The sequence below is a fragment of the Erpetoichthys calabaricus genome, chromosome 5 (genome assembly GCF_900747795.2).
Source record: "Erpetoichthys calabaricus chromosome 5, fErpCal1.3, whole genome shotgun sequence".
NCBI classification, from domain to species: domain Eukaryota; kingdom Metazoa; phylum Chordata; class Cladistia; order Polypteriformes; family Polypteridae; genus Erpetoichthys; species Erpetoichthys calabaricus.
The window spans coordinates 68,546,883-68,568,258 of record NC_041398.2 but is presented as its reverse complement, the minus strand read 5'-3'; the positions used below and the strand labels follow the sequence as shown (position 1 = coordinate 68,568,258).

Here is a 21,376-nt window from a genome sequence, read left to right as displayed (position 1 = left end):
GAATGTGAACAAGATTCTTTAAAACATTAAGAGCGCAGCTGGAGTAAATGACCACAATAACTGCAGCTGTGCAGATGCAGAGGCATTTTTTCTTCATTTTGCTTTCTATTCTATAGCATTAGCAAGTGGATCTTACACATCATCTTATTAAATGCTCAAAAATGCTGCATGAGCCACCCAACCTCATATCCATTTCACAGAAGCTTGTACTGCAAAGGCCAAATGTGAATGACAAATTAACAACCAATCTTTCGAAAATGAAATACACCTGTCATAAAGGAAATAAATAGTTTAAGGTACCTGCAAAGGACCATATATTTACAATGCAATGGATTTTCAAGAACTATATATTTTAATAAAGGTTTGTGTATAGTAGGAGACATTTCAATCTATAGGTAAATGATGTAATGATCTCAGCTGTCTAAACCTGTATCTTGTATTTTCATGTTTTCATGCATATTGTGGTTTATTGGATGCTTGCATGGATGGTGCTATCCCTGAAACCTGCCATATAAAAGGAGGAGTAATGTTTTGTCTTCTGAGTGACATAGTGGTTAGAGCTGCTACTGCACATCTACAGGCACCTAGGCTAAAATCCCAGTCCAGTCACTATGTATGTGAAGAGTCAGCATATCCACTCCTTGTCTGCGTTGACTTTTCTCTAAGTACGTGTTTTTTTTTTCACATCCCAAGGACATGCATGTAAACCACCCTAAATTTCCTCATTTGATTGTGCAAATGACTGGGACTCTATGGTGAAGTGGCATCCTTTCCAGAGTTGGTTCATACCAGATGATACTCCCATTGACTCTGCCTCTCTGTCCATGAACTTGATCGGTTGTTTGTGGTATTTCTTTACCTTACAAGACCAAGCAATGAATTATCCCACTTTAAAGTGCTGTGGAAAGGTGTGGTTTGATTTAGATATACTCTTCTGTTCTTTTACAGAGTAATTCAGTAAAGAAAGGTCTTGGAATTGAGGAGAGTCACTGCTTTCATTTAGTATAGGTAGATAGGTGGATTAAAGCCCTGTTTTGTCACATCAAATGGTACAAGTTGTCACAAAGTATGTTCAATTAAGAATCTTAAAATTTCAATATATTTGTTGATTAAAAGCCATTATGCTTATTTCTATTTTTTTTCTCAGGCAGGTTTGCTGGAAGCAAATATAAATCAGTTCAAATGTGCCAATTCAGAAAAATCAGAGTATACAAAAGTAAGTATAATGACTCCTTTTATACATGAGTTTTAAACTATATTGAAAAATGCTTGATTAGAAACTGAGCAGCTATACTAACTGTAAAGGCTGGCTGATGAATGAAATTCCTCCACTTTCAGCTACTATTGATTGAAATAAAACCATAAGGTGATGCTGATACAAGTATCCTGTAACATGCTTTAGAATGACACTACTTAAATGTGTACATTTCAAAATGGCGGAATGAATTCTATTTTAAAAGGCCTCACGTACGAGCAAGTATAGGTAAACACTCAGATTCATTGTACTTAGCCAGTTTAACATTACCAGTTTACCTACTGTAAATTGTTAATTTTTAGGTTGTAGAAGAAAACCAAAGGAGCAGAGAAAACCCACAAGGCTGCAAGGAGATTATGTCACACATCTGTAACTTTATAATCCACCATACATTTTGGCAGTTATTATAAATCATAGTTGTACAGTATTACAGTGATTAGATCAACTGGTTCACTGTTTCAGAGGCAGAGTTCACATTCTGGCCAAGTTACTGTCTGTGTATACATTCACCCCATGACCACTTTGATATCCAAACATAAGCAAGTTGTTTTAAACGCTAAAACTAAACTCACTCGATACTGTATGAGTTTGATATACATAGCATAAGGCTAATACTAACAAGAAGAATAGGACATACTATAAGGCAGATATGTTGTTCCCATATATGACAATTTTAGATTCCAGCCTTCTTTAATTCATACACTATTAAATTTTATGTTTATGGATATTCTGATATCTCTACATGGATTTTGTGTAGTGTCCTTTCAGCTGCTGTTTATTAAATATAATCTTACAGTGAGAGGTTGGCAGCATGAGCCTATAAAGTGTTGCCGTACCCACCACACGCCAAACCACCTGGATTGGGACCCGAGTGCAGTGGGTGTCACCTCAGCACCACACTGGAACAGTGTGAGGTTTTTTTACGGTGTCTGGAGTGCCAATCCTGCCAACAACCCCCAAGTTTTCCCTGCAAATTGGAAGACCTGCTTGAAGGGCTAGATGCAAATTAACTTCTTACTCGGCACAAAACAATTGCAGGTTAAGGGCCTTGCTTAAGGACCAAAAAGAGTAGAATCACTTCTGCCGTTTATGGGATTCAAACCAGCAACCTTCCGATTGCCGGTGCAGACCCCTACCCTCAGAGCCACTACTCTCCCCATAATCTTGAAGCAGCATGCTATATACAACTTCATCAAAAGTAACCTGCCCAGCTTCCCTCATCTTCCAGCATTATCTGTCCATGAAGCATTACTGGCTAGTTTTCAAAGATACAAATAGCATTTCTAGGTTCTCCTAACAGATTTCAAGAAATTTACCTGTAGATGATTTTAGAGAACAATAAGAAAGACATCTTTAAATTAGAATTACAAATAAAGAATGAAATTCAGCCATCCTTAAAACAAATTTTCTTATTCTATATGAAAAGTGATAAATCAGCTAAAAAGTGTACATTGCTCACATACATTTTGTGTTCTGCCAAGGAGATAAAGGTAGCCCAAAAGTTTTTAATGAAGAAATGAACTAGACGATGAATGAAATAAAAGGCAAGGGTCAGAGGCAAAAAAGTAAAAAACATCAATAAATTAAAAACAAATCATTAGGCAGAATTGGTATGCAGAAAACTTATAAAAGTGACACCTCCCTAGCTGTGGTGTGACATTTTGAGAAAAAATCCAGTAACATTAACAAGTGGACTACTGGATACCCATCTTAAAATGCAGCTTGATGATGACATCATGTGCCTAATGATAACAGGGCACCAACGCTACCAACAACTTGGTCGCCACTATGCAAAAACGCACAAAATGGCAGCAACTGTTACCAAAACTAAATAAAATGCCAATGCATTGACATCAAATAAATAAAAAATACATCATTACATCAGAGTCAAAACTGAAAGTCTTCTTTTTTGTTACTGTTTTCAGGATTTTTACTCTCCACTCTAGACATTTCATTATGTCGTTCCTCCCCCAAACTATGCGACTCTTCAGTTCTACCGGTGTGGGGGGGTAAACATTAACATTATTCAAAGTTATTGTCTGTTTTTACCTACATTTTTATTACTCTTTAATATTGGTTTTTTTTTGTATCTTATGCTGCTGGGATTAATAAAGTTATCTATCTATCTATCTATCTATCTATCTATCTATCTATCTATCTATCTATCTATCTATCTATCTATCTATCTATCTATCTATCTATCTATCTATCTATCTATCTATCTATCTATCTATGTCCTGTCATTTCCCTCTTGGACAAAGATGGCCCTATGGTTTGTTGTAGTGGAACATATGTCCATACTATCAGAGGTGGGATTTGGGTGTCTCCTCGGTAATCTGCACTACTCTCATGAAAAGATAAATGCCAAAACTGAAAGTACAAACATCCAAAAGAAGACTGCAATAAAACTAAGAATTGTAATTCTTTACATTTAAATTGTGCTTTTCTCACTACTCAAAGTGCTCACCACACAGGGAGGACCCAGGAAGCAAACCCACAAAATCCATATTATAAAGTAGCAGCGCTACCACTGCACCACATTATGACATCTAGTTTAAAGCTGCCTAAAATGTACCTGGTATAAGATCCAACCTGTGTGCCCACCTTGTTTCATCACATGTTCTCTGAATGTTCTACAGTATTATATGTTAAAAAATTACTAATATCCAGTTAGCCTTGGATCAGACATCACTCTCAATTCTCTAACAATGATATTTGGTGCAACACCAAATGGGATAACAGAGTGCAATGAAAATATATTGTCATATCCAGCATTGCAATGCTTACATGAAGACTCATTTTGCTTAACTGAAAGAATCCTAACCCACCCAGCCCCCAAAGCTTAATTTGCAACTGATGTCCTACATGACCTTACGCTGGAAAAAAATTAAATTCTCCTTGTGAGGAAGAATGTGGTAATAATTTATTATCGGTATTTTAAAATAAGCATGTAACCTTCTCTGCAGTCTTAATAGATATGAGCTACTACTTCAGACTGGGCTCTCTTGTCATATAGCTGTCTAAATAAAGTAGGGGAAGGGGGTTGAGCATTCATGGGATTTTTTGGAACACAATATACTCTGTTAATTGCATCTTTGATAGAACTGTGCTTCAATGTTTGCATTTTATTCTTTGAATAAGAAAAATAAAAGAATAGATGCTTTAAGGTCTCTCTATAGTACATGTTTTGCTTAGCACAAACACTAAGAGAAGCACAATAGGTAGCCCCTACTGTAACGTGTCATCATCAATGATACGTTTTATGTGTTAAATAACAGTAACTGATTAGGAGATGCATCTAACCTTATTTTAAAGTGTTAATATGAAAATGATTGTACACCAGGGGGATCAGAAGCAGAGAGGGAACTGACTTTGTTTTCCAAAGCCTAGGTCGATGAGGAAGAGTCATGTGTTCTGTTTGATCTCTAAAGAGGTCCTGACAACAAAGACAGTGTTATGTATGGATAGCCAGAGTAAAGTGGTCCATTAAGCATTTATTTTACAGTACTTAACTATAATACTGTGATTTACAATATCCTCCATATCCAGAGTTTTATTACTGTAACTAGCAGGGAGTCATGGACAACGGGGACAAGGAGGTAAGCAAACCCTGCACCTGCCTAACCTCAGATTTTCATACAAGACTATTTTTTTTTTTCTGATCACTATATCAATATAAATTATTATGCTACAACTTGCACAATTGAGAGTATTGTATAGTGTTTTTATTTTTAAATATTTTTTCATATTAACTGTAATGGATTTAATGTCTTACAGAAGAGAATCTCTCAGCTCATTCAGGAAGATGAATCAAAACTGAAATTTCATGGTCATCAAGCCAAAGAAATGCCAGCCTCACACAAGGTAAAATATTTTTCATTGTCTTGTTGCCTAGTAATTCAAGCTTGGATGTAAAAAGAATGAAGAATGAAATATTGCAGATCCTTTTCATTCGGTGACACCATTGTCTAGCATTCTGTTCCCATTTCCCTATTATATGCCAGTTTTATCCTGGCAATATTCACAAGATGTGTAATAATTACTAATGCAGAATAATCAGCCTCTCTAGTCTCCAAAACATGTACAGTGTAATCAAAGAGCTTATAGAGTTTTGTTAATTATATATTATCTTAATTTTATAGATGTTTCATTGACTTCGTTGTGATTTTTTAATTCAGCATTTACTTTGCACAAGTTCATTTGACAGATTGAAGACTTTATTATAATATCTTGTTGTCCATCTTGTTCTAAAATAATTGCAAGAAATGATTTTGTCAATAAACTTATAAATAATCCCTCCATTGTTTTGATTAGAGCATGGGTTTCCAGCTCTGATCCTAGAGGGCCGAAGTGGGTGCAGGTTTTCATTCTAGCCAGTCTTAAGTAGTAACAAGTTACTGCTGCTAATTTAACATAGTACATATGCCTTAATTATGATTGATTTGCTTAACTGTTTTTTTTTGTCTTAACCATCACCCAAACAATAAAGACTTCTAAAGCAAGTCAACAGATAGCAAGCTAAATCAAAGGTCTCAAACAGTCCTTGACGGCAACCATGTTCAGTCTAGCCAATTTCCTATTTAGATGTTAATGAAACACATTATTTAATTCTGTGGATGGTTAGTGTTCTCATTTCGCAACACCATACATTTCCAAAACTGATCACCATCCAAATATTTTGTGGACCATAGCAGATCAGCTTTTCTCAGACCTTCTTCTTGTCTGATAGTTTATTGAGATTTTATATGAAAGTCACAAGTGCAAATGAGATCTAAGATCCTCCAGGACCTGATTTTGACATCCCTGCATTTGAAATTCAATTTATATTAAGTGTGTCTTTTTATTTTTGAAAACATTTCAGTTATAAAACTAATTTTGACCTCAGTGTGGCCTCTGTTAAACTATTTTCTGCAGTCCAAACTACTATAAAAAGCCAGTAAATCTAGGCGTGTAGATGATGGTGATGTAGAATGTGCATCAGCCTACCCAGTGGTGGGTGGACATTGATCTTGGTATTCATCTTCTGTTGCTGCTGCATTTTAAATTAACCTGTGTGGGCAGTAGAAATTGCTTAGCCACAGTATGACTTACCTATTTGTTCTTTAATCAAAGTTAATTTGTCATCATTGTGCAATCAACAAGTGCACAATCAGACAGCAATTCAAAAGTTCTGTCAGTTATATGCATAGAAGAGTTACATACAGTACATACAATAGAATCAAACACTCCAGACATGGGGTATACTCATTTTTAGAAACAAGAATATATTATTACATCTCATAAGAACATGCAGATTCTGGAAATATAAAAACTGAACCTGAAGATACTCCAAAATTAATTACTGTATAATCCCCAGTATCACCCCAGAACAATTTCAAGGTAGACACAAAATTAAAATGAAAAATTATCCAGAAAAGGCCTTGTGCTAATTAATATCCTTCTGTCCATCAATTCATTTACTGACACTTCCCAATATAAACTAATTGTTTATATAAATATTTTAATTACCCAAAGCTTGTAGAAAGCTGTCTGTTCAGTTTAATCTACTGCAAAACTGTTGCTGAAGAACCTGCCACCATATCGTGTTTGATGTTCATATTTATTAAATATATACTACAAAACCCAGATTTGACATAAGATCTGGACTTAGAAGTTGCATGATCTAAAGCTGCTTGTCTGGTTTTCCTCACATGTCAAATCAATCTACTGACATCACAGTTAAGGAGTTTGTGCTTTCATTCATGGTTGTCTATAGCTGATCATGTCTTTCCCTTTCAGCTCCATGCCTGTTAGTGGATGATGCTAAAATGTGTGCTAACATTCATTCTCGTCTCAAACTTAAATGGATCTTTTCTTGTGCTATGCTTGGAATAACATTTTTACACATGCGGGGTGGGGGGATGTTAATTGCTTAATCACCACACCTTTGTAAAATTATCTGGTTTTACCACCAGAGTTAAATATTTCATTTATCCAAGTGTTTCCTTTATTTTTTTCACTTGCCTATATATCCATATGAGACATTTTTGCGATTAAGGCTTTCTTAAACTGTTATAGGCCCCATATCCCATTGCAGCCGAAACTAGCCAAGAAACATTTTAAAATAAAATATATTTCCTCAGTTATTTTACTAAGTTTCTCTATCAGATATTAATTTATATTGCTAACATCTGACCAGGCTTCATCCAAAGTGTAAAATCCAAGCAAAATGACAGTTGTCCAAAGACTGAAGCAGTGATTCTACTTAGAAATCAGTGAGTTGAGGATGATCTCTTATCATTAGATTCCCATATCCCAGGTGATAAGTCACTGGTGAGAACAATGTCACAGAGGCATGAAGACATGCAGAAGTTGTTATAAAAATCCTCAAATGTACCAAAAGAACTGATTGCCTTCTAGCTTTATAGTGCCTCAGAGACAGAGTGGATTAAGAAACTTATTTTTGACACGGCTGATGCTATCAGATAAATGGCATCTGCTAACGAGAGAGAACCCTGGGGATGGCTCATGTTCCAGTCTTTGTAGGCTGAAAGAGACTGAGGCAGGATTACACATCTTTGGAGACCAAGTTATTACTGTATGTGCTGACAGACAACAAGAACAATTCAAGGAGAAAACGGGCATCTTTAGTTGGTCTGTAGATAAAACCTACTGAGCATCAGATCATTTTCTCTTACTCCAGTGCCCTTTCATTGTGTTTGAACAGAATGAAAATTTCCCAATTCGCCTCAACACCACAGCTATCCTGAGGGAAAAAGCATTCTACAACCGCCGGGTTGAGCAAGAGCTGCAAAAGTAAGCATCTGCTCTTTTCTTTATGGAGGAAATATATTATACATGGATCCACTTACATGTTCATTTGCAGGTACTGGCAAGAAATGAAATGTATTTCCATTTTAAAACTGTACATGAATTATATGGATTAAAATAAAAGGTAATAATCTTTAATTTAACACTATCAGAGTGTATAAAACTGAGTACAGCTTTATCTCCAACAGCACATCTCCAATATTCTGCGTATTAGGAATATGAGTAAACATGTAAGAGATCTTCAGATTTGCCATCTATCAGTTAGATCATGACTCATCTACTGTGTGTTACATATACTATAAACAGGCGTTTATAGTGGTAAACTATTAACTTTGTGGTAAATTATTTGATCATTCGGGGCTTGTGTGAATAAAATACAAATATGCAGATGAAGGGTTAGGATCCTGAAGGTAAACACAATTTAATGTCCAGCAAATTAAAAAAAATGGTTCCGACGTGTTATGCTAGCTTTCATAGCTTGTGGTCCACTTCTTGTTGTACAACACTTTGTTTCCCTTAGAAGCAAGTTGTGAAATAAACCCTGACTTCTGGCAATGTGGTGCTTTATAAGAGGAAGTAGAACAGGGAGGGGCTTGCAGATGCAGGATGGTGTTGACGTCACTGTTCATCTGGCAAGTTCTCATCCATTCTAAGGACAAATATGGAAACGGTATTTGTAATTGTGTATTATCATTATCCTTTGGCTCGTTTTTACCTTTACTAAAACCTGTGAGACACTCTCCATGCTTGCGTGTCTGACACTTACTTGCTTCATCATTGTCATTTGTTCAGGGTCACCTTCCAGATCAGACAAGTAAGTCAGAGTAATATTAGTTTTAAAAAAGTGATAGTATTAATGCGTTGACTGCAAAATACAAGTTAACTCTTAATAGACAGTTGTGGTATAGCGGGTCCACGGCTCTCATCAAAGGCCAGTTTTTAAAATTAATAATCATCACGCTCATGGCTTAGTGAGGGGGCGTGGTGGTTGTGTGGCTGAAGCAGTTCTCAGGGTGATTTGCGGTGTGGGCGTTTCTCACCTAAGTGCACAGGTGAGAGACCGCCCGCATCCTGGGGCTGATAATTTGCCACAGCTGCTATGCCCTCTTGATATATAGAAGCGCGAGTCGGCTAGAGAGGAAAAATGAACTGAAAGAAAGAGAAAGAAAGACGGAGGTTGCTGGAGAAAGCAGGAAGAGAGAGAGAGAGAGCGCCGGTGTGGGAGAGCGAGCGAGCAAGAGCACACTCAAATGAGAGAAAGCAGGCAGCTGGGAGGTGAGCCCACGAGGAGAGTGTTTGGCCGACACTTGGTGGGGCTGAAGGAAGCGGTCGCTCCAGCTGAGCAATTTAGGAGCTGGAGTGACCAGTAGAGGAGATGACTGACCGTCGAAAGGAGCGGGAGTCAAGGAGGCTTTGGGCTGGTTTAGTCCTAGCGTGAGCGCCTTGGCCGCTGGGGAAATAACCCAAGTCTCGGTCCTGCATAGCCAGGGATCGGAGGGCTACCAGACCAGAGGGAAAGGCAGCTGTTCCTGCAGGTAGGCAACTCTCCTGTTGAGCCGCCCAGATGGGAGTAGCAGGGGAGCCACCATGGTAAAAAGAAGACACCGGGCTTTGTGATTTTAAAGGATTGCTTCCTGTGCTATTTTACCTCGTTGTTTTTAGAAGATTTTTCTATTTGTTTTTAACCTCCACTTTTCACTTCTGGTTTTATTAGATGATTTATTTATTTGAAGACTTTTTTAAGAGACTGCACTTGATTTAATTTGGACATATTTTGTTTTTGTTTAATAAAAGCACTTTGCACTTTTTCAGCATCCCCTTGCTATGTTGTTGCCTCACTGCTTAGCTCATCGGTAGCATTACCGACGGAGACGGGTTCAAGGGCTCCTGAACAGCAGATGGGAGCATAGAGTCAAACCCACATCGTCACAACAGTATCTCGTAAACAGTGCTATAGCACCAAATATTCATTGGGAACACATGTAAATAGGGTGTCTGAAATAAGAATTAACAGAATATTTCTCTTTACGTTAGTTTTTATCTTATTAGCCATATTTTGGATGATATTTATTTTTTACAAAAATAATTTACATATAGAGAACCACAACCATCTTAATATCTTAAGAAATTTGTGTCTCACAGCTACAAAGTTCAAATGGGAATTGCAACGTTCAAATGCAATGAGTTGTGCATGATTTAACTTTTAAGACCCAGCCAAGTTATTGCACAACTGGCATGCACAAAGAATTTCTGGTTCCATATGCCATCTCAGAGCTAACTCAATTAGGTTTTTTTAGAAAAAATAAAAATTTATTGAGAGATTTGCTCAATAGCAAAATTCATTTATTTGATTTTACATTAGTTTCAGGCACAAATCTGCCTATTATCACTATGGCAGCCAAGATGTTATGCAAATTATATAAATAATAAGAGAAACATCGGAGACACTAAACCACATGATCACATATGTGACGTACTGACATACTGTTGTGGCTATAAGTGATCAGTAGAGCATTGGAAGTTTGTCAGAAAAACTAAACAACATGAAAAAGGTTTGTAAGTTTGGGTGCCCATTAAAAGTATCCCTCGTTTTGATCCTTTCCTCATTTTTTGACACTGTTTTCATTTCTGATCTTTTCTTCCTTTGCTTAGTAGCCTGCCAATTAGGTTTCTAATAGTGGCAGAACAATGGGAGGTCTAAAACTATGAAGAATCCTAAGAAAAAATCAACGGAATGAAATTGTTTATTTGTTATTTCAGTAATATTGACTTAATTAACTGGAACAAAACTTCTTATTAAATTCAATAAACAATTTAGAAATGTACTAACAATAATACATTAAACAAAGAAACTTGAAATTAACAACAAAAAAAATTTCAGTGATGCAAAACTTGAATTAGAATCTACAAAAGTAAAAAGAGAACAAAATAGAAAATAGAAATCAAAACATTCATTTGCACCAATAAAACGTTTTCTTGTGAACAAGTGCATAGCATACAACAAATGGTGATGGACCCACAAACCAGAACTCACCCTTGGCAGCCTGACCGCTAACTCCACAGGCAGGCTTCAGCATACAAAGGCCTAAAATGGGGAACTGTGTTTTGAAATTGAAAATTCTAAAAAAAATAATTTACATCTTCCAAAATATACGCCTCTCTAGGGAAAGGAATCTGTCAAACCTGTGGCTTGAGAGACAAATCCAACAAGGAATATTTAGAAATGAAGAATTTATTTTCAATAAAAAAGCAGAACTAAAATGGTAGTAGTACAGAAAAGTATAAAGGGCAACCCTCAGCAAGCAGGTCCAAATCTGAAATCCAAACATTTGAAAACCAGAGACAGAAACAAAAAATCCAGGAACCAGAAGGATTCAATACCTGTAAAAACGCATTCTTTCAACATTAATGAACCAGTGAAGAATCCAACCTCCAGTTTCATATATAAAAGCTGAGGGCGATCCTTCAGTAGTGATGCCAAGGTGGCCTTGCCTCTTGGGGTTCCAGTTGCAAACCACAAGGAATTGAAGAAAAATACATAAAAATATAGTATTTACAAATGAAATAATTAAATAACACAATATCAAAGTAAAACATAATATGACATAAAGACAAACCGAATGCAGAATTATCAATGGAAACTTATAAAACAACAAAAATATCAAACAAACAAGAAGTCAGCTTGAGCCAGGGCAATGACCCTAAACATAACCCTATCCAGCAAAGATTATCCAAAAACATTAATCTAAACACACAAGCTAGGTACACAAACCAGAAGAAACTTTAATAGCACCTGTCTCACAAGAGACAAGCACTATTAACAATATTATATACTATACTCTGTCTCATAAAAGGTGACTTCAGCTAGACTGTACTTAATAACTTGCACTTGGTAACAAAAATCAAAGATTTCCAAAGAATGAGAATCTTAAAGGGAGGTGACTAAAGCACAATGAACAAAGTGTTACTAATATCAGAGTGAAGAGCTATGGCCATCTGAAGTCTTTTATAGTCCTTATAGGTGAGTGCAGCTCCAATGACTGCAGCATTTGAGAAGGACCTGATTGTGTTTGAGGCCCCTATCTTGCCAGCTCTGAACCAGATTAAAGACAATTAATAAAAAAAATTAACAAAGGAAAATACAAAAAAAGAAAAAAATAGAAAAGAAGTGAGCCCAGGAACAAGGCACAAATGCAGTCCCTATTATAGAGAACCCCATGGCTTCTGTATTTGATTTCTATTTTTTTACTGGAATTGACCTTAAAAGGACAATTAAAATAATGTCTAAAAAATTGTAGCAATTAATTAATGTCATTACTAAGCCTTTTAAATGTAGCCAACTGTTTCTAGGCAACCATCATTTTATATTTACCATTCAAAACTTCTTTGACATCCATGGCACTATGAGTTCATTTTCTGTAAAAAATCTTTCAAATGGAATTAGTTAAGAACAAAAAATGCTTCAAAACTTTATTGAATATGTGAAATATCTTTGAAAAATGGAAGAAATCACCAAATCACTGTCAGAAAGACCTCTTTCATCAATGCCCCATTCATCTTCACTTTGCTGCATGTTTATACTAAGCTTGCCGTAGTCAAGTAAGCTCTAATGTTGGTTTTGTTGTTTATACAATTTAGACTTTCAAGCTTTGAGGTGCTAAAATCAGTACAGAGAAAATGAAAAAGGAAAAATAGAAGTACAAAAAACAGAAAGCTCTTAGTCTTGGCCCTCCTTTTCACTAATTTCCTAAAAGTGACTCAGGTAGGATTTCACAACCCATTCACCATTCTAAGGTCAAAATCCAGGGAGGAGAAATGTTTGCGTACATTAATTAAATTAGTTAGTTAGAATATTGTAAAAACATTATCATTTCAAGCTATCAAAACATTAGCTATAAAAATAAGTGGGAAATTTAAGCAGGTTGCATTAATTAAAGCTGTGTACCTTAGCTGGAACAAGTATATATAGAATGAAAAAACAAAGAAAAGAATTTCTGCCATTAGAATGTTATCTAGGCCTTATTAAGAAATCTTGTTAATAATCTTTGTGCCATTTAGTTGTTAAATAAAACCCTGTGTAGTGTTTTTTTTTTTTGCCCTAACATCACTTACAAAATAATTTTTAAATTTTCTTCATAAAGTGGTTGTTGTTTTGCTAAGAATTCTTCACTTGTTCAGTGACTGAAATGGTTATAAAGCAGAAAGTCTGCAATGTTTATCCTAACACGATTACATTTAGGTAAGTATCTTTTGAATTCAAAGTTTTCAATTTTTTATTCAGAATTGAAAAGCTTCTGGAGGGAGCGCGAGACCCCTCAGAGTTTCTGGAATGGCAGAGACAGATGAGAGAGGTCGACATGGAGCAAGAGTTAGCAGAGGTGGAGCGGAGACGTCTAGAAGGAAAACTAAGTCACGAAGAGGCAGTTCTGGCTCGTCATAAAATCATGGAGGAGAACAAAAAGAAGGCCATCGTGAAGAAGGAGGAAGTAAGTTAATAACTGAGGCTTTTATTTAACATTTTTTGTTTTCAAGTTCAGTTATCCACTATAATAATAGAAGCATCATGATTAACTAAAATATTTAGATGTTTAAGTACTGTACTGCTATGTCTCCTCTGGGACATCAAAATACCCTTATGAGTCCTTCATATTCTTTGTCCAGTACATACTTTTTTCTGTATATTGTAGGGGATACAGTTTGAGGCTAAAGAAGTTTTCATCCATTGTTAATCCTTCCTAATTCAGTTTGTGGTCAAGTGGCCCGTCTTCCCTGATAACATTGGAAAAATGACGTGGACACGATGTTATTAAATCATAAGATGTATTCACTCCCACACACTGAGTCAATTATATGGGGCAGTTGAGTTGACTGGATCTGTAATTGTTTTGTTTCTGTGTATTCAACCCCACACAAGAACTTTGAATTGTACCATGAAGTCAAGTTAAGGTGTTTTTTTAACATGCCACCAGTATGGACATAAAAACCTGGGGATGGCTGGAGAGCAGTTTACTACAGCGGAAGAAAAGTGATGATCAATTTATTTTAAACACCCAATGTGAAACAGTTAATTGAGGTTCATTTTTCATTTCATTGCTTTATGCTCCTATTCGTTCGACATTAGTTTTCTGCTGAGGAACATATAGTCTTTCACAAGAAAGACTCACAAGAAAGGGATAATGTATGTAAAAATCATTGAGAGGAAGAATGGAATTGTGGCATCATCTAAGGTCACTGGTGTCAGTTGGGTAGTGTAGAAATTGTGTAGTGAGTGGATGTGGGACTTTTGGTGTTTACATTCATTTTTTGGTTGTCCACCATAGTGTTAAATTTTATTTCTGAGTGGCAGAGATGCAAACAAGTTTAAAGGGTATATCCTTATAATTGTCAAACAAAGAGAGTGTCAATACACCGAAGGCATTGAACCAGAACCCTAAGGCTAAAACAAAGCCAGAATCAGAGTCTAGACGAATCCAAAGTTCAAAGACCATATACCTGTAATGCTTTCACAAAAAAATCATATTAAATAGAATTTCAGTCTTTCTACGAATAGTTACATCTGAAACAACAGGTTATGTGTGACTCCATCTTTTATAGGGGCAATGCGATGACATTACAGGCTGCAAACCACCATGATTAGCAAAAGAGGTTGTTTCTACAGATAGTTTGATGGTTCCCATGCAAGCTTGCATACAGAATGGCAATACAAATGGAAAAATGCAAAATGGGGCAAGACTAGTACATTCTTCTGTTCTAAATTTTTGCCTCCCTTATAGCTTAGTTTCTTTAGCATAATAACTTACTACTAACTACCTAAGGTCTGGTTGATATGTGTCATTGGCCTTGTGATTATATTCTGCTGTTAAGTACCATACTAGTCTTGAAGAAGCTCAGATTATTCAACAAACATTCAAACATCTTCTCAATACTTAGTGTTTATTGTTCTACCTAATGTTAATTTTTATTTTTTGGAATGTTAAGTCTCTATGATTCACATAATTTATGTTTACTGCAATTCTTCTAAAATCCATAACCCAATAACTTAAGAGATGACTAACTAATAAAGTTACTCATCACAGAGCGCATCTCTAATATGTGCACTCTGTCTATATGTTTATGTTCTTTTGGTTTAATTTTACTGACCTCACATGCACATAGTCAATTACATTGATCAGCAAGTTCAAAGTTCACTTTTCACTTTGTTTTGAAATGTATTCATTTTTGGTATATTACATCTATCTTTGATAATGAATCTATCAACTATAAAGGCAGTCCAGACATGAATCAAAATTCTCCAAATGAACTGAACAATATTGATATTTCTGTTAAACAGAAACGTAATACTTACTATGAGGTATACTTCACATCTAGAAAAATAACAATGTGGCAAAATCAAAAATGTATTCTGTTATCCAGAAGTACTGTATTAAACAGAAATGGAACATATAGGTTAACAGATTAATGTTCACTTTCAAACCCTCTTAATCCAGACCAGGGTCTTGGGTTGGGAGGTTAGGGCTGGAGGTTATCACAGCTTGCATAGAGCATGTTATTCTTTACAGTAAACATAGATATGTTTTTGTTCTCCAATTCCTGTTTATTCCATGCAGATTTTCATCAGAGAGCTTGCCATCTGTTTTTTTCTTCTGACGATGTGCAAGTGGAATTAATTAAAGCCTTATTCACTTCTCTTTCTTTGTCAATCATTCCCCGTATTTTCTGTTTAGACAGCAGAGTTGATGCAGCGCTATGCCGAAAAGCGCATGGCCAACCAGAAGGAGATGAAGGAGCTTGTAAAGCAAGTAGCACAAGGCCACAAGAATGCCAAGCAAGCCAAAGTCATCATCCAGGAATGCAAGCATAAAATAGGTAATACACTGTGAAATAAACAGCCTCGACACACACAAAAAGGTTTGGGGCAGCCACCCATATATTGTCCCTGGCTGCAAAAGGGTTTAGAATGAGCACTCATGTGCACTGAATTGAGTCCTGAACTGAACTGAATTACACGTCAAAACATGGCGGCTTTAAAGGCCATGGCTGGAAGTGACATTGCAGAGCCAGAAGTAACATTTTTCTGAGCACCGGAACTGGAAATGACGTTCTTCTGGGCACCTGAAGTAACATCCTTCGGGGTGCCAGAACTGGAAGTGACATTCTTTGGCATGCCAGAACCAGAAGTGATGTCTTTACAGGTGAATCAGGCAGATTTTCCTGCTTTTTGTCTGTAGAGACAACAGAAGAGGGTTTAATGCACCCTGCCACCCCCTGGCGTGGAGTGGAATTACCTTAACTTGGTCCATACAGCTCCCTCCTACTCACACGTGTGTGACAACAGATAAAATTAGAAAATGAAATGAAAAAACAGTCAAGACAAGTTTGAAAACTGCAAATTTAATCAAGCAAAATAAATTTATATAGTATGTAATACTTTATTATTAGTACAGCAAGCATCACAAGATTAAGTTTTTAGGGTCATAGGATGCTTTGCATAATTACATGATTCAAAAAAAATTGTATTATATGAAAATCACACCCCTCTTATATTTTGGATTTCTATTAGATCTCTGAGAAATCCAATCCTTTAGTCATAAATCTTAAGACACTGTGATAAGAGTTTCCTTTGGGGAGCCATTTAGCCGTAAAAGGGATTTGGTTCCATAAGGGACATTCTGTGGCTAAGATCTCCCAGATAATTAGGTCGATCCTATCTTATTTCAGATAGTCTGTGAAGTTGTCTTTAACCTGCTTTCTCTGACTACCCTGGGCTGTATGATCTTGGCTTAGCTGGAAACAGAGGCCACATCTCAAGGATTTATAATGCAGTAGAACATCCAGTGGTGTTGGTTCTGCATGATCATTGTTTCAATGTGCCATTCAGGGAACTGGAATTGGTAAAGTGACCCCCCAGATGATATGGAGAATAATTCTCTCAACAGTAGGTAACCCAAATCTCCCTACTGTACAAGACGGTTTTGACACAATTCACCTTATAAACCCTTACCTTGACCTCCTTCTTGATGCCATAGTCCTGAAGGACCTGACACCAGGAAAGCTAAATATGTGCTGAATTTCCTTCTTGATGGTTTCCTTTTGAGATAGCTGCAATGGTATGTAGAGTCATTAACAACATCTAGAGCTTCTACAAAGATGGTGATTGGTGGAGCCAAGTTACCTCACCACGGATGTCTTGAAGATCTTAGTTTTACTTTTCAGTCATTTGCAATGATATGAACAGTATTTTGCAATTACAAAGGTTCATATGAACCTAAGAAATTTGTTTGATGTAATTTTTTTCACTCTGTTCTACTTAAACACCGTCTAGATAAGTGTCTCCCAACCTTTGTGGTGTTACGACCCTGTTTTTCACATGCCAGTGTGTTTGCGAAGCACTGTGGGTTTGGTGATGGGCCCATGTAATTGTTTTTTTTTTTTCTTTTCTTGTCAACTGAAGTGTTTAACTTTGGTTTTCACTTCACTTACCATCTTGCCATGAACCAATTTTGAACAGATTATCAGTTCATTGTGGGCAGACTCACACATACAATTTCTAAAATTCATATGGGACCAATTCTGAGTTACCAAATGTGATAACTGTAAAAACAAACAAAGACACATTAGTCGAAAAAAGGTTGGGAGTACTAGCCAGTAACTCTGATTAATAAAGTTATCGTGAAAACCATTTAAAAGAAAAATACCCACAAGGGTGCAGGCAGAAATAGAATTTGCTGAGGATTATAGGTGCCGTCTTCAGATGTACTGTAGGTCCTTAAATGAATGCCCACTTGCTTTGGGATCTTTGTAGTACTGACACTGAAGGGACAGTGCTTTATGGTGGAATCAGAAGCTGATCTTCCGTCTGGTGATCTGCCAACAGAAACGGAGATGGTATTGGTGACAGTGCCCCCTCTCTGCTTGGGATGGTATTGCTTACCTTTTTTTGGAGCTTTGAAGATATCCCTTAACCACAAGTGCTTGACATAACCCATATGTTTTTTGAATGTGGGAGGAAAGCTGGAATAGCTGGAGAAAAATATAGATGCACCGAGAATGTGCAAACTACACAATGACAGTGTGAATACAGGACTCTGAAGCTGTGAGATAGATGTTCTAACAACTGTGCCACCCTGCTTTAGGAAGCTAGTTTTAAAAGACACCTGCAATAAATTTTATTTTGAATATATGTACATTTTTATGCATATATTGTTTCTAATATTAAGAATGGTGATTTTGTGTAACTGTTACTTTTGAAATGTTTAAAATGCTTGGAGTTGTGGATGGATGTTGGACATACTAAAAATATATTAAACTGAACTGAAATAGAAGGCCCAAGTACTTTTTAATATGACCACATTATAAAAGAGAGACTTTATTTCACTTACCTGCTGCATAGGGAGGGACCTGTGTAATTAAGCACATTATGTGCCGCAGTAAATCCTTTCAGAAAAATAAAGTGGCTAAAGGGCCCTTTCCCCACTATGAATGATGTCGTTACTACTATTATTTATATTTATTCTAACAGGCATGCAGGAAATTAAACAAATGCCAATTCCTTGTAACATTTTGTTTCAGTGCAAGAAGTAACCGAAGAAAGCCGGGAGCTTCTCAGGCAGGCCCTGGAGAGAGCAGAGGCTGAGCTGTGTAGAAAATTAGAACTTATTCGGCAGATACGAGCAATGGAGTCTATACCGTTTATACGGCATAAGTTTGTGGATCACACTCAGGTAAATTAATAATATTTAAAAGACTGGGAAATAACATTTATACTATGTAACAAATGCAAATAATTCTAATTTGATCAGCTTGATGAGTAAATGTACCCTCTGTCATCCATGAGTCAAACACTAAAAATTGACATACTGTATAGCGGTAGATGGGTTACTGCAATAATGAAAAGTTGCTTGGGAGGTAATGGGACCCAAGGTTGATCATCGTGTAGGTGTGTGATTTTCAGTTATCTCAATACAAGCAATCTGGGGGAACTAGGAGCTGGGCAAGAGGGTTTTAGAGGAAACATCAAAAGTATTTCACAACTCAAAGACAGACCTGCTCTATAGATATCCATGAATGAGAGATAGCAGAGTGCCATGAATGAGAGATAGCAGAGTGCCTGCCACAGGAGGTGGCCACCAAAACCCCAATGTAAGGAGCCTCTTACATTCTGTAGGCCAGGGACAGAAAACCATTTTACCACCATTTTCACCTTTTTTGGTCATTCGTTCCATTTCAACTGATTCATTTTGAAGAAGAACTGGAAAAACTGAGGTGTTCTAAAACATTTGAAGAAGAAGAAGAAGATGCATGTAGCTAGAAAATTAAATTTGGAACTTAATAGTTCAAAACATGCAAATATATTCTCTATAAAAACTCTCTTAAGTTAGATTGACCACAGCATAGCTTAGAGAAGACAGAAATAAGAGATTATATGTGTACAGGAAAAAGGTAAGAGCTTGTCTGCCTTAAAATGTCTCTTGCATTGGTTCCATATCTTTAGTAAATGTCAGACCACAAGTTTTCTATTAAATTGACAATAATTAGTGTTAACTGTAGCACAAAACAAATACATACATACTGTAAATGATATATCACAGGATTTTTTTTCCATTGCAAACCAGGCAGTTGTAAATTCATGGACTAATATTTTATTGCTTAAATATTTGCAGCCCAGGTATTTAAACTAAAAGTTAGGTAGTGCCATACTACCTTCTTCTTTACAGTGGATTTATCCCTACACATATAAACAAAATCTTCATGAAGAAGTTGGACTCAATTGTAACCCTCTTTTACCTGGAACTCAAAATCGCATGCATTAAAAAGGCAACGCTCAACCTTCGCAAGTATATCCAGTTTTTAATACCTGGAAAAGTTTTGGGATTAAAATGCTCAGAGATCTTTATGTAGACAACATATTTACATCTTTTGAACAATTACGTTCAAAATTCAACCTCCCAGCTACACATTTCTTTTACTATCTTCAAATTAGAAATTTTGTTAAACAGAAATTGCCCGATTTCCCCCACCTTGCACCCTCCACATTGCTGGAAAAAATACTGCTCAATTTCGAGGAAATAAACACTATTTCCACAATATATAAAATCTTATTAGAGTCCCTACCTTTCAGAGATCCAAGAGGACATTGGGAAGAAGATCTCTTAATCAATATATCAGAAAAGGAGTGGAAGGTAGCAAAGCAGAGAATTCACTCGAGTTCTATATACGCAAAGCATAGAATTATTCAACTAAAAATTATATATCGAGCTCATCTGTCTCGCTTAAAACTGTCCAAAATGTTTCCAGGGCAGGATCCATCCTGCGAACGCTGCAACCAAGCTCCTGCCTCACTGGGTCACATGTTCTGGGCCTGCACCAAACTAACATCATTTTGGACAAAAATTTTTTAAGTGCCTCTCAGACAGCCTTGGTATCACAATCCCTCCTAACCCATTAACAGTTGTGTTCGGTGTTCTTCCAGATGGACTTGAATTGGAGAAGGAAAAGCAAACGGTGATTGCATTCACTACACTTTTGGCACGCAGACTTATTTTGTTAAATTGGAAGAATCCTAATTCTCCTCTTATAAGTCAGTGGGAAACCGATGTTTTATATTATTTGAAATTGGAAAAAATCTAATTCTCAGTTAGAGGATCTGTACAAAATTTTTTCAAAACCTGGCAGGATTTAATCAATATTATTTTAGAATAAGAGAAATAACTATTACCGCATTTAACTCCCTTCTCCATCTCTTATTTACATATATATTTACTTCTCCCTTTCTTTTGTTTAATGTTGCTTTATTAAAAAGCCTTAAGCAATTTTCCTTTAGCTAAGCTGTCCTTCTCAGGGGTGGGGTTTGATTTGTCTTCAATTTTGCTAGGTTATAAATTGATCTATTTGTATGGAATGATTACAATGAAAATTAATAAAATAAAAATATTTAAAAAAAAAAAAAAAAAAGGCAACTCAAACTTTTGCTTTCTGCACACTTTATTATGTTGTAGATTTCATTTTAAATGGATACATTTGCCATTTTTGACAATTAATCTACACACAATACTGTGTGTAAAGTGAAAATATGTTTTCAGAAAAAAATCCAAATGTATTAAATATCAAAAACTGAAATGTTGTGGCATTCCTGTGGTCCTGTTTGCCTTATTTATCCCTGAGATGTGTCTAGAACTTGATTGTAGTCCATATCACAAATTGAATTGATTAGAGACATCATTCAGGAAGGCACACATATATATAAGTATGTATATAAGGTCCCACAATTTACACTGCATGTCAGAACAAAACCAAACCATGGAGTCAGTCCAA

At 36.2% G+C, this 21,376-nt stretch overlaps 1 protein-coding gene across 1 annotated transcript in view; it reads left to right on the top strand.

The window, feature by feature from the left end:
- cfap99 (cilia and flagella associated protein 99) overlaps positions 1–21,376 on the top strand; it is a 99,008-nt gene that overhangs the window by 60,087 nt on the left and 17,545 nt on the right. Inside the window, exons 8-13 of the mRNA XM_028801632.2 lie at positions 1,148–1,216; positions 5,033–5,119; positions 7,962–8,050; positions 13,347–13,551; positions 15,790–15,931; positions 18,635–18,786. Coding sequence (XP_028657465.2) covers positions 1,148–1,216; positions 5,033–5,119; positions 7,962–8,050; positions 13,347–13,551; positions 15,790–15,931; positions 18,635–18,786 — 744 coding nt within the window. The remainder of the gene's footprint in view (positions 1–1,147; positions 1,217–5,032; positions 5,120–7,961; positions 8,051–13,346; positions 13,552–15,789; positions 15,932–18,634; positions 18,787–21,376) is intronic.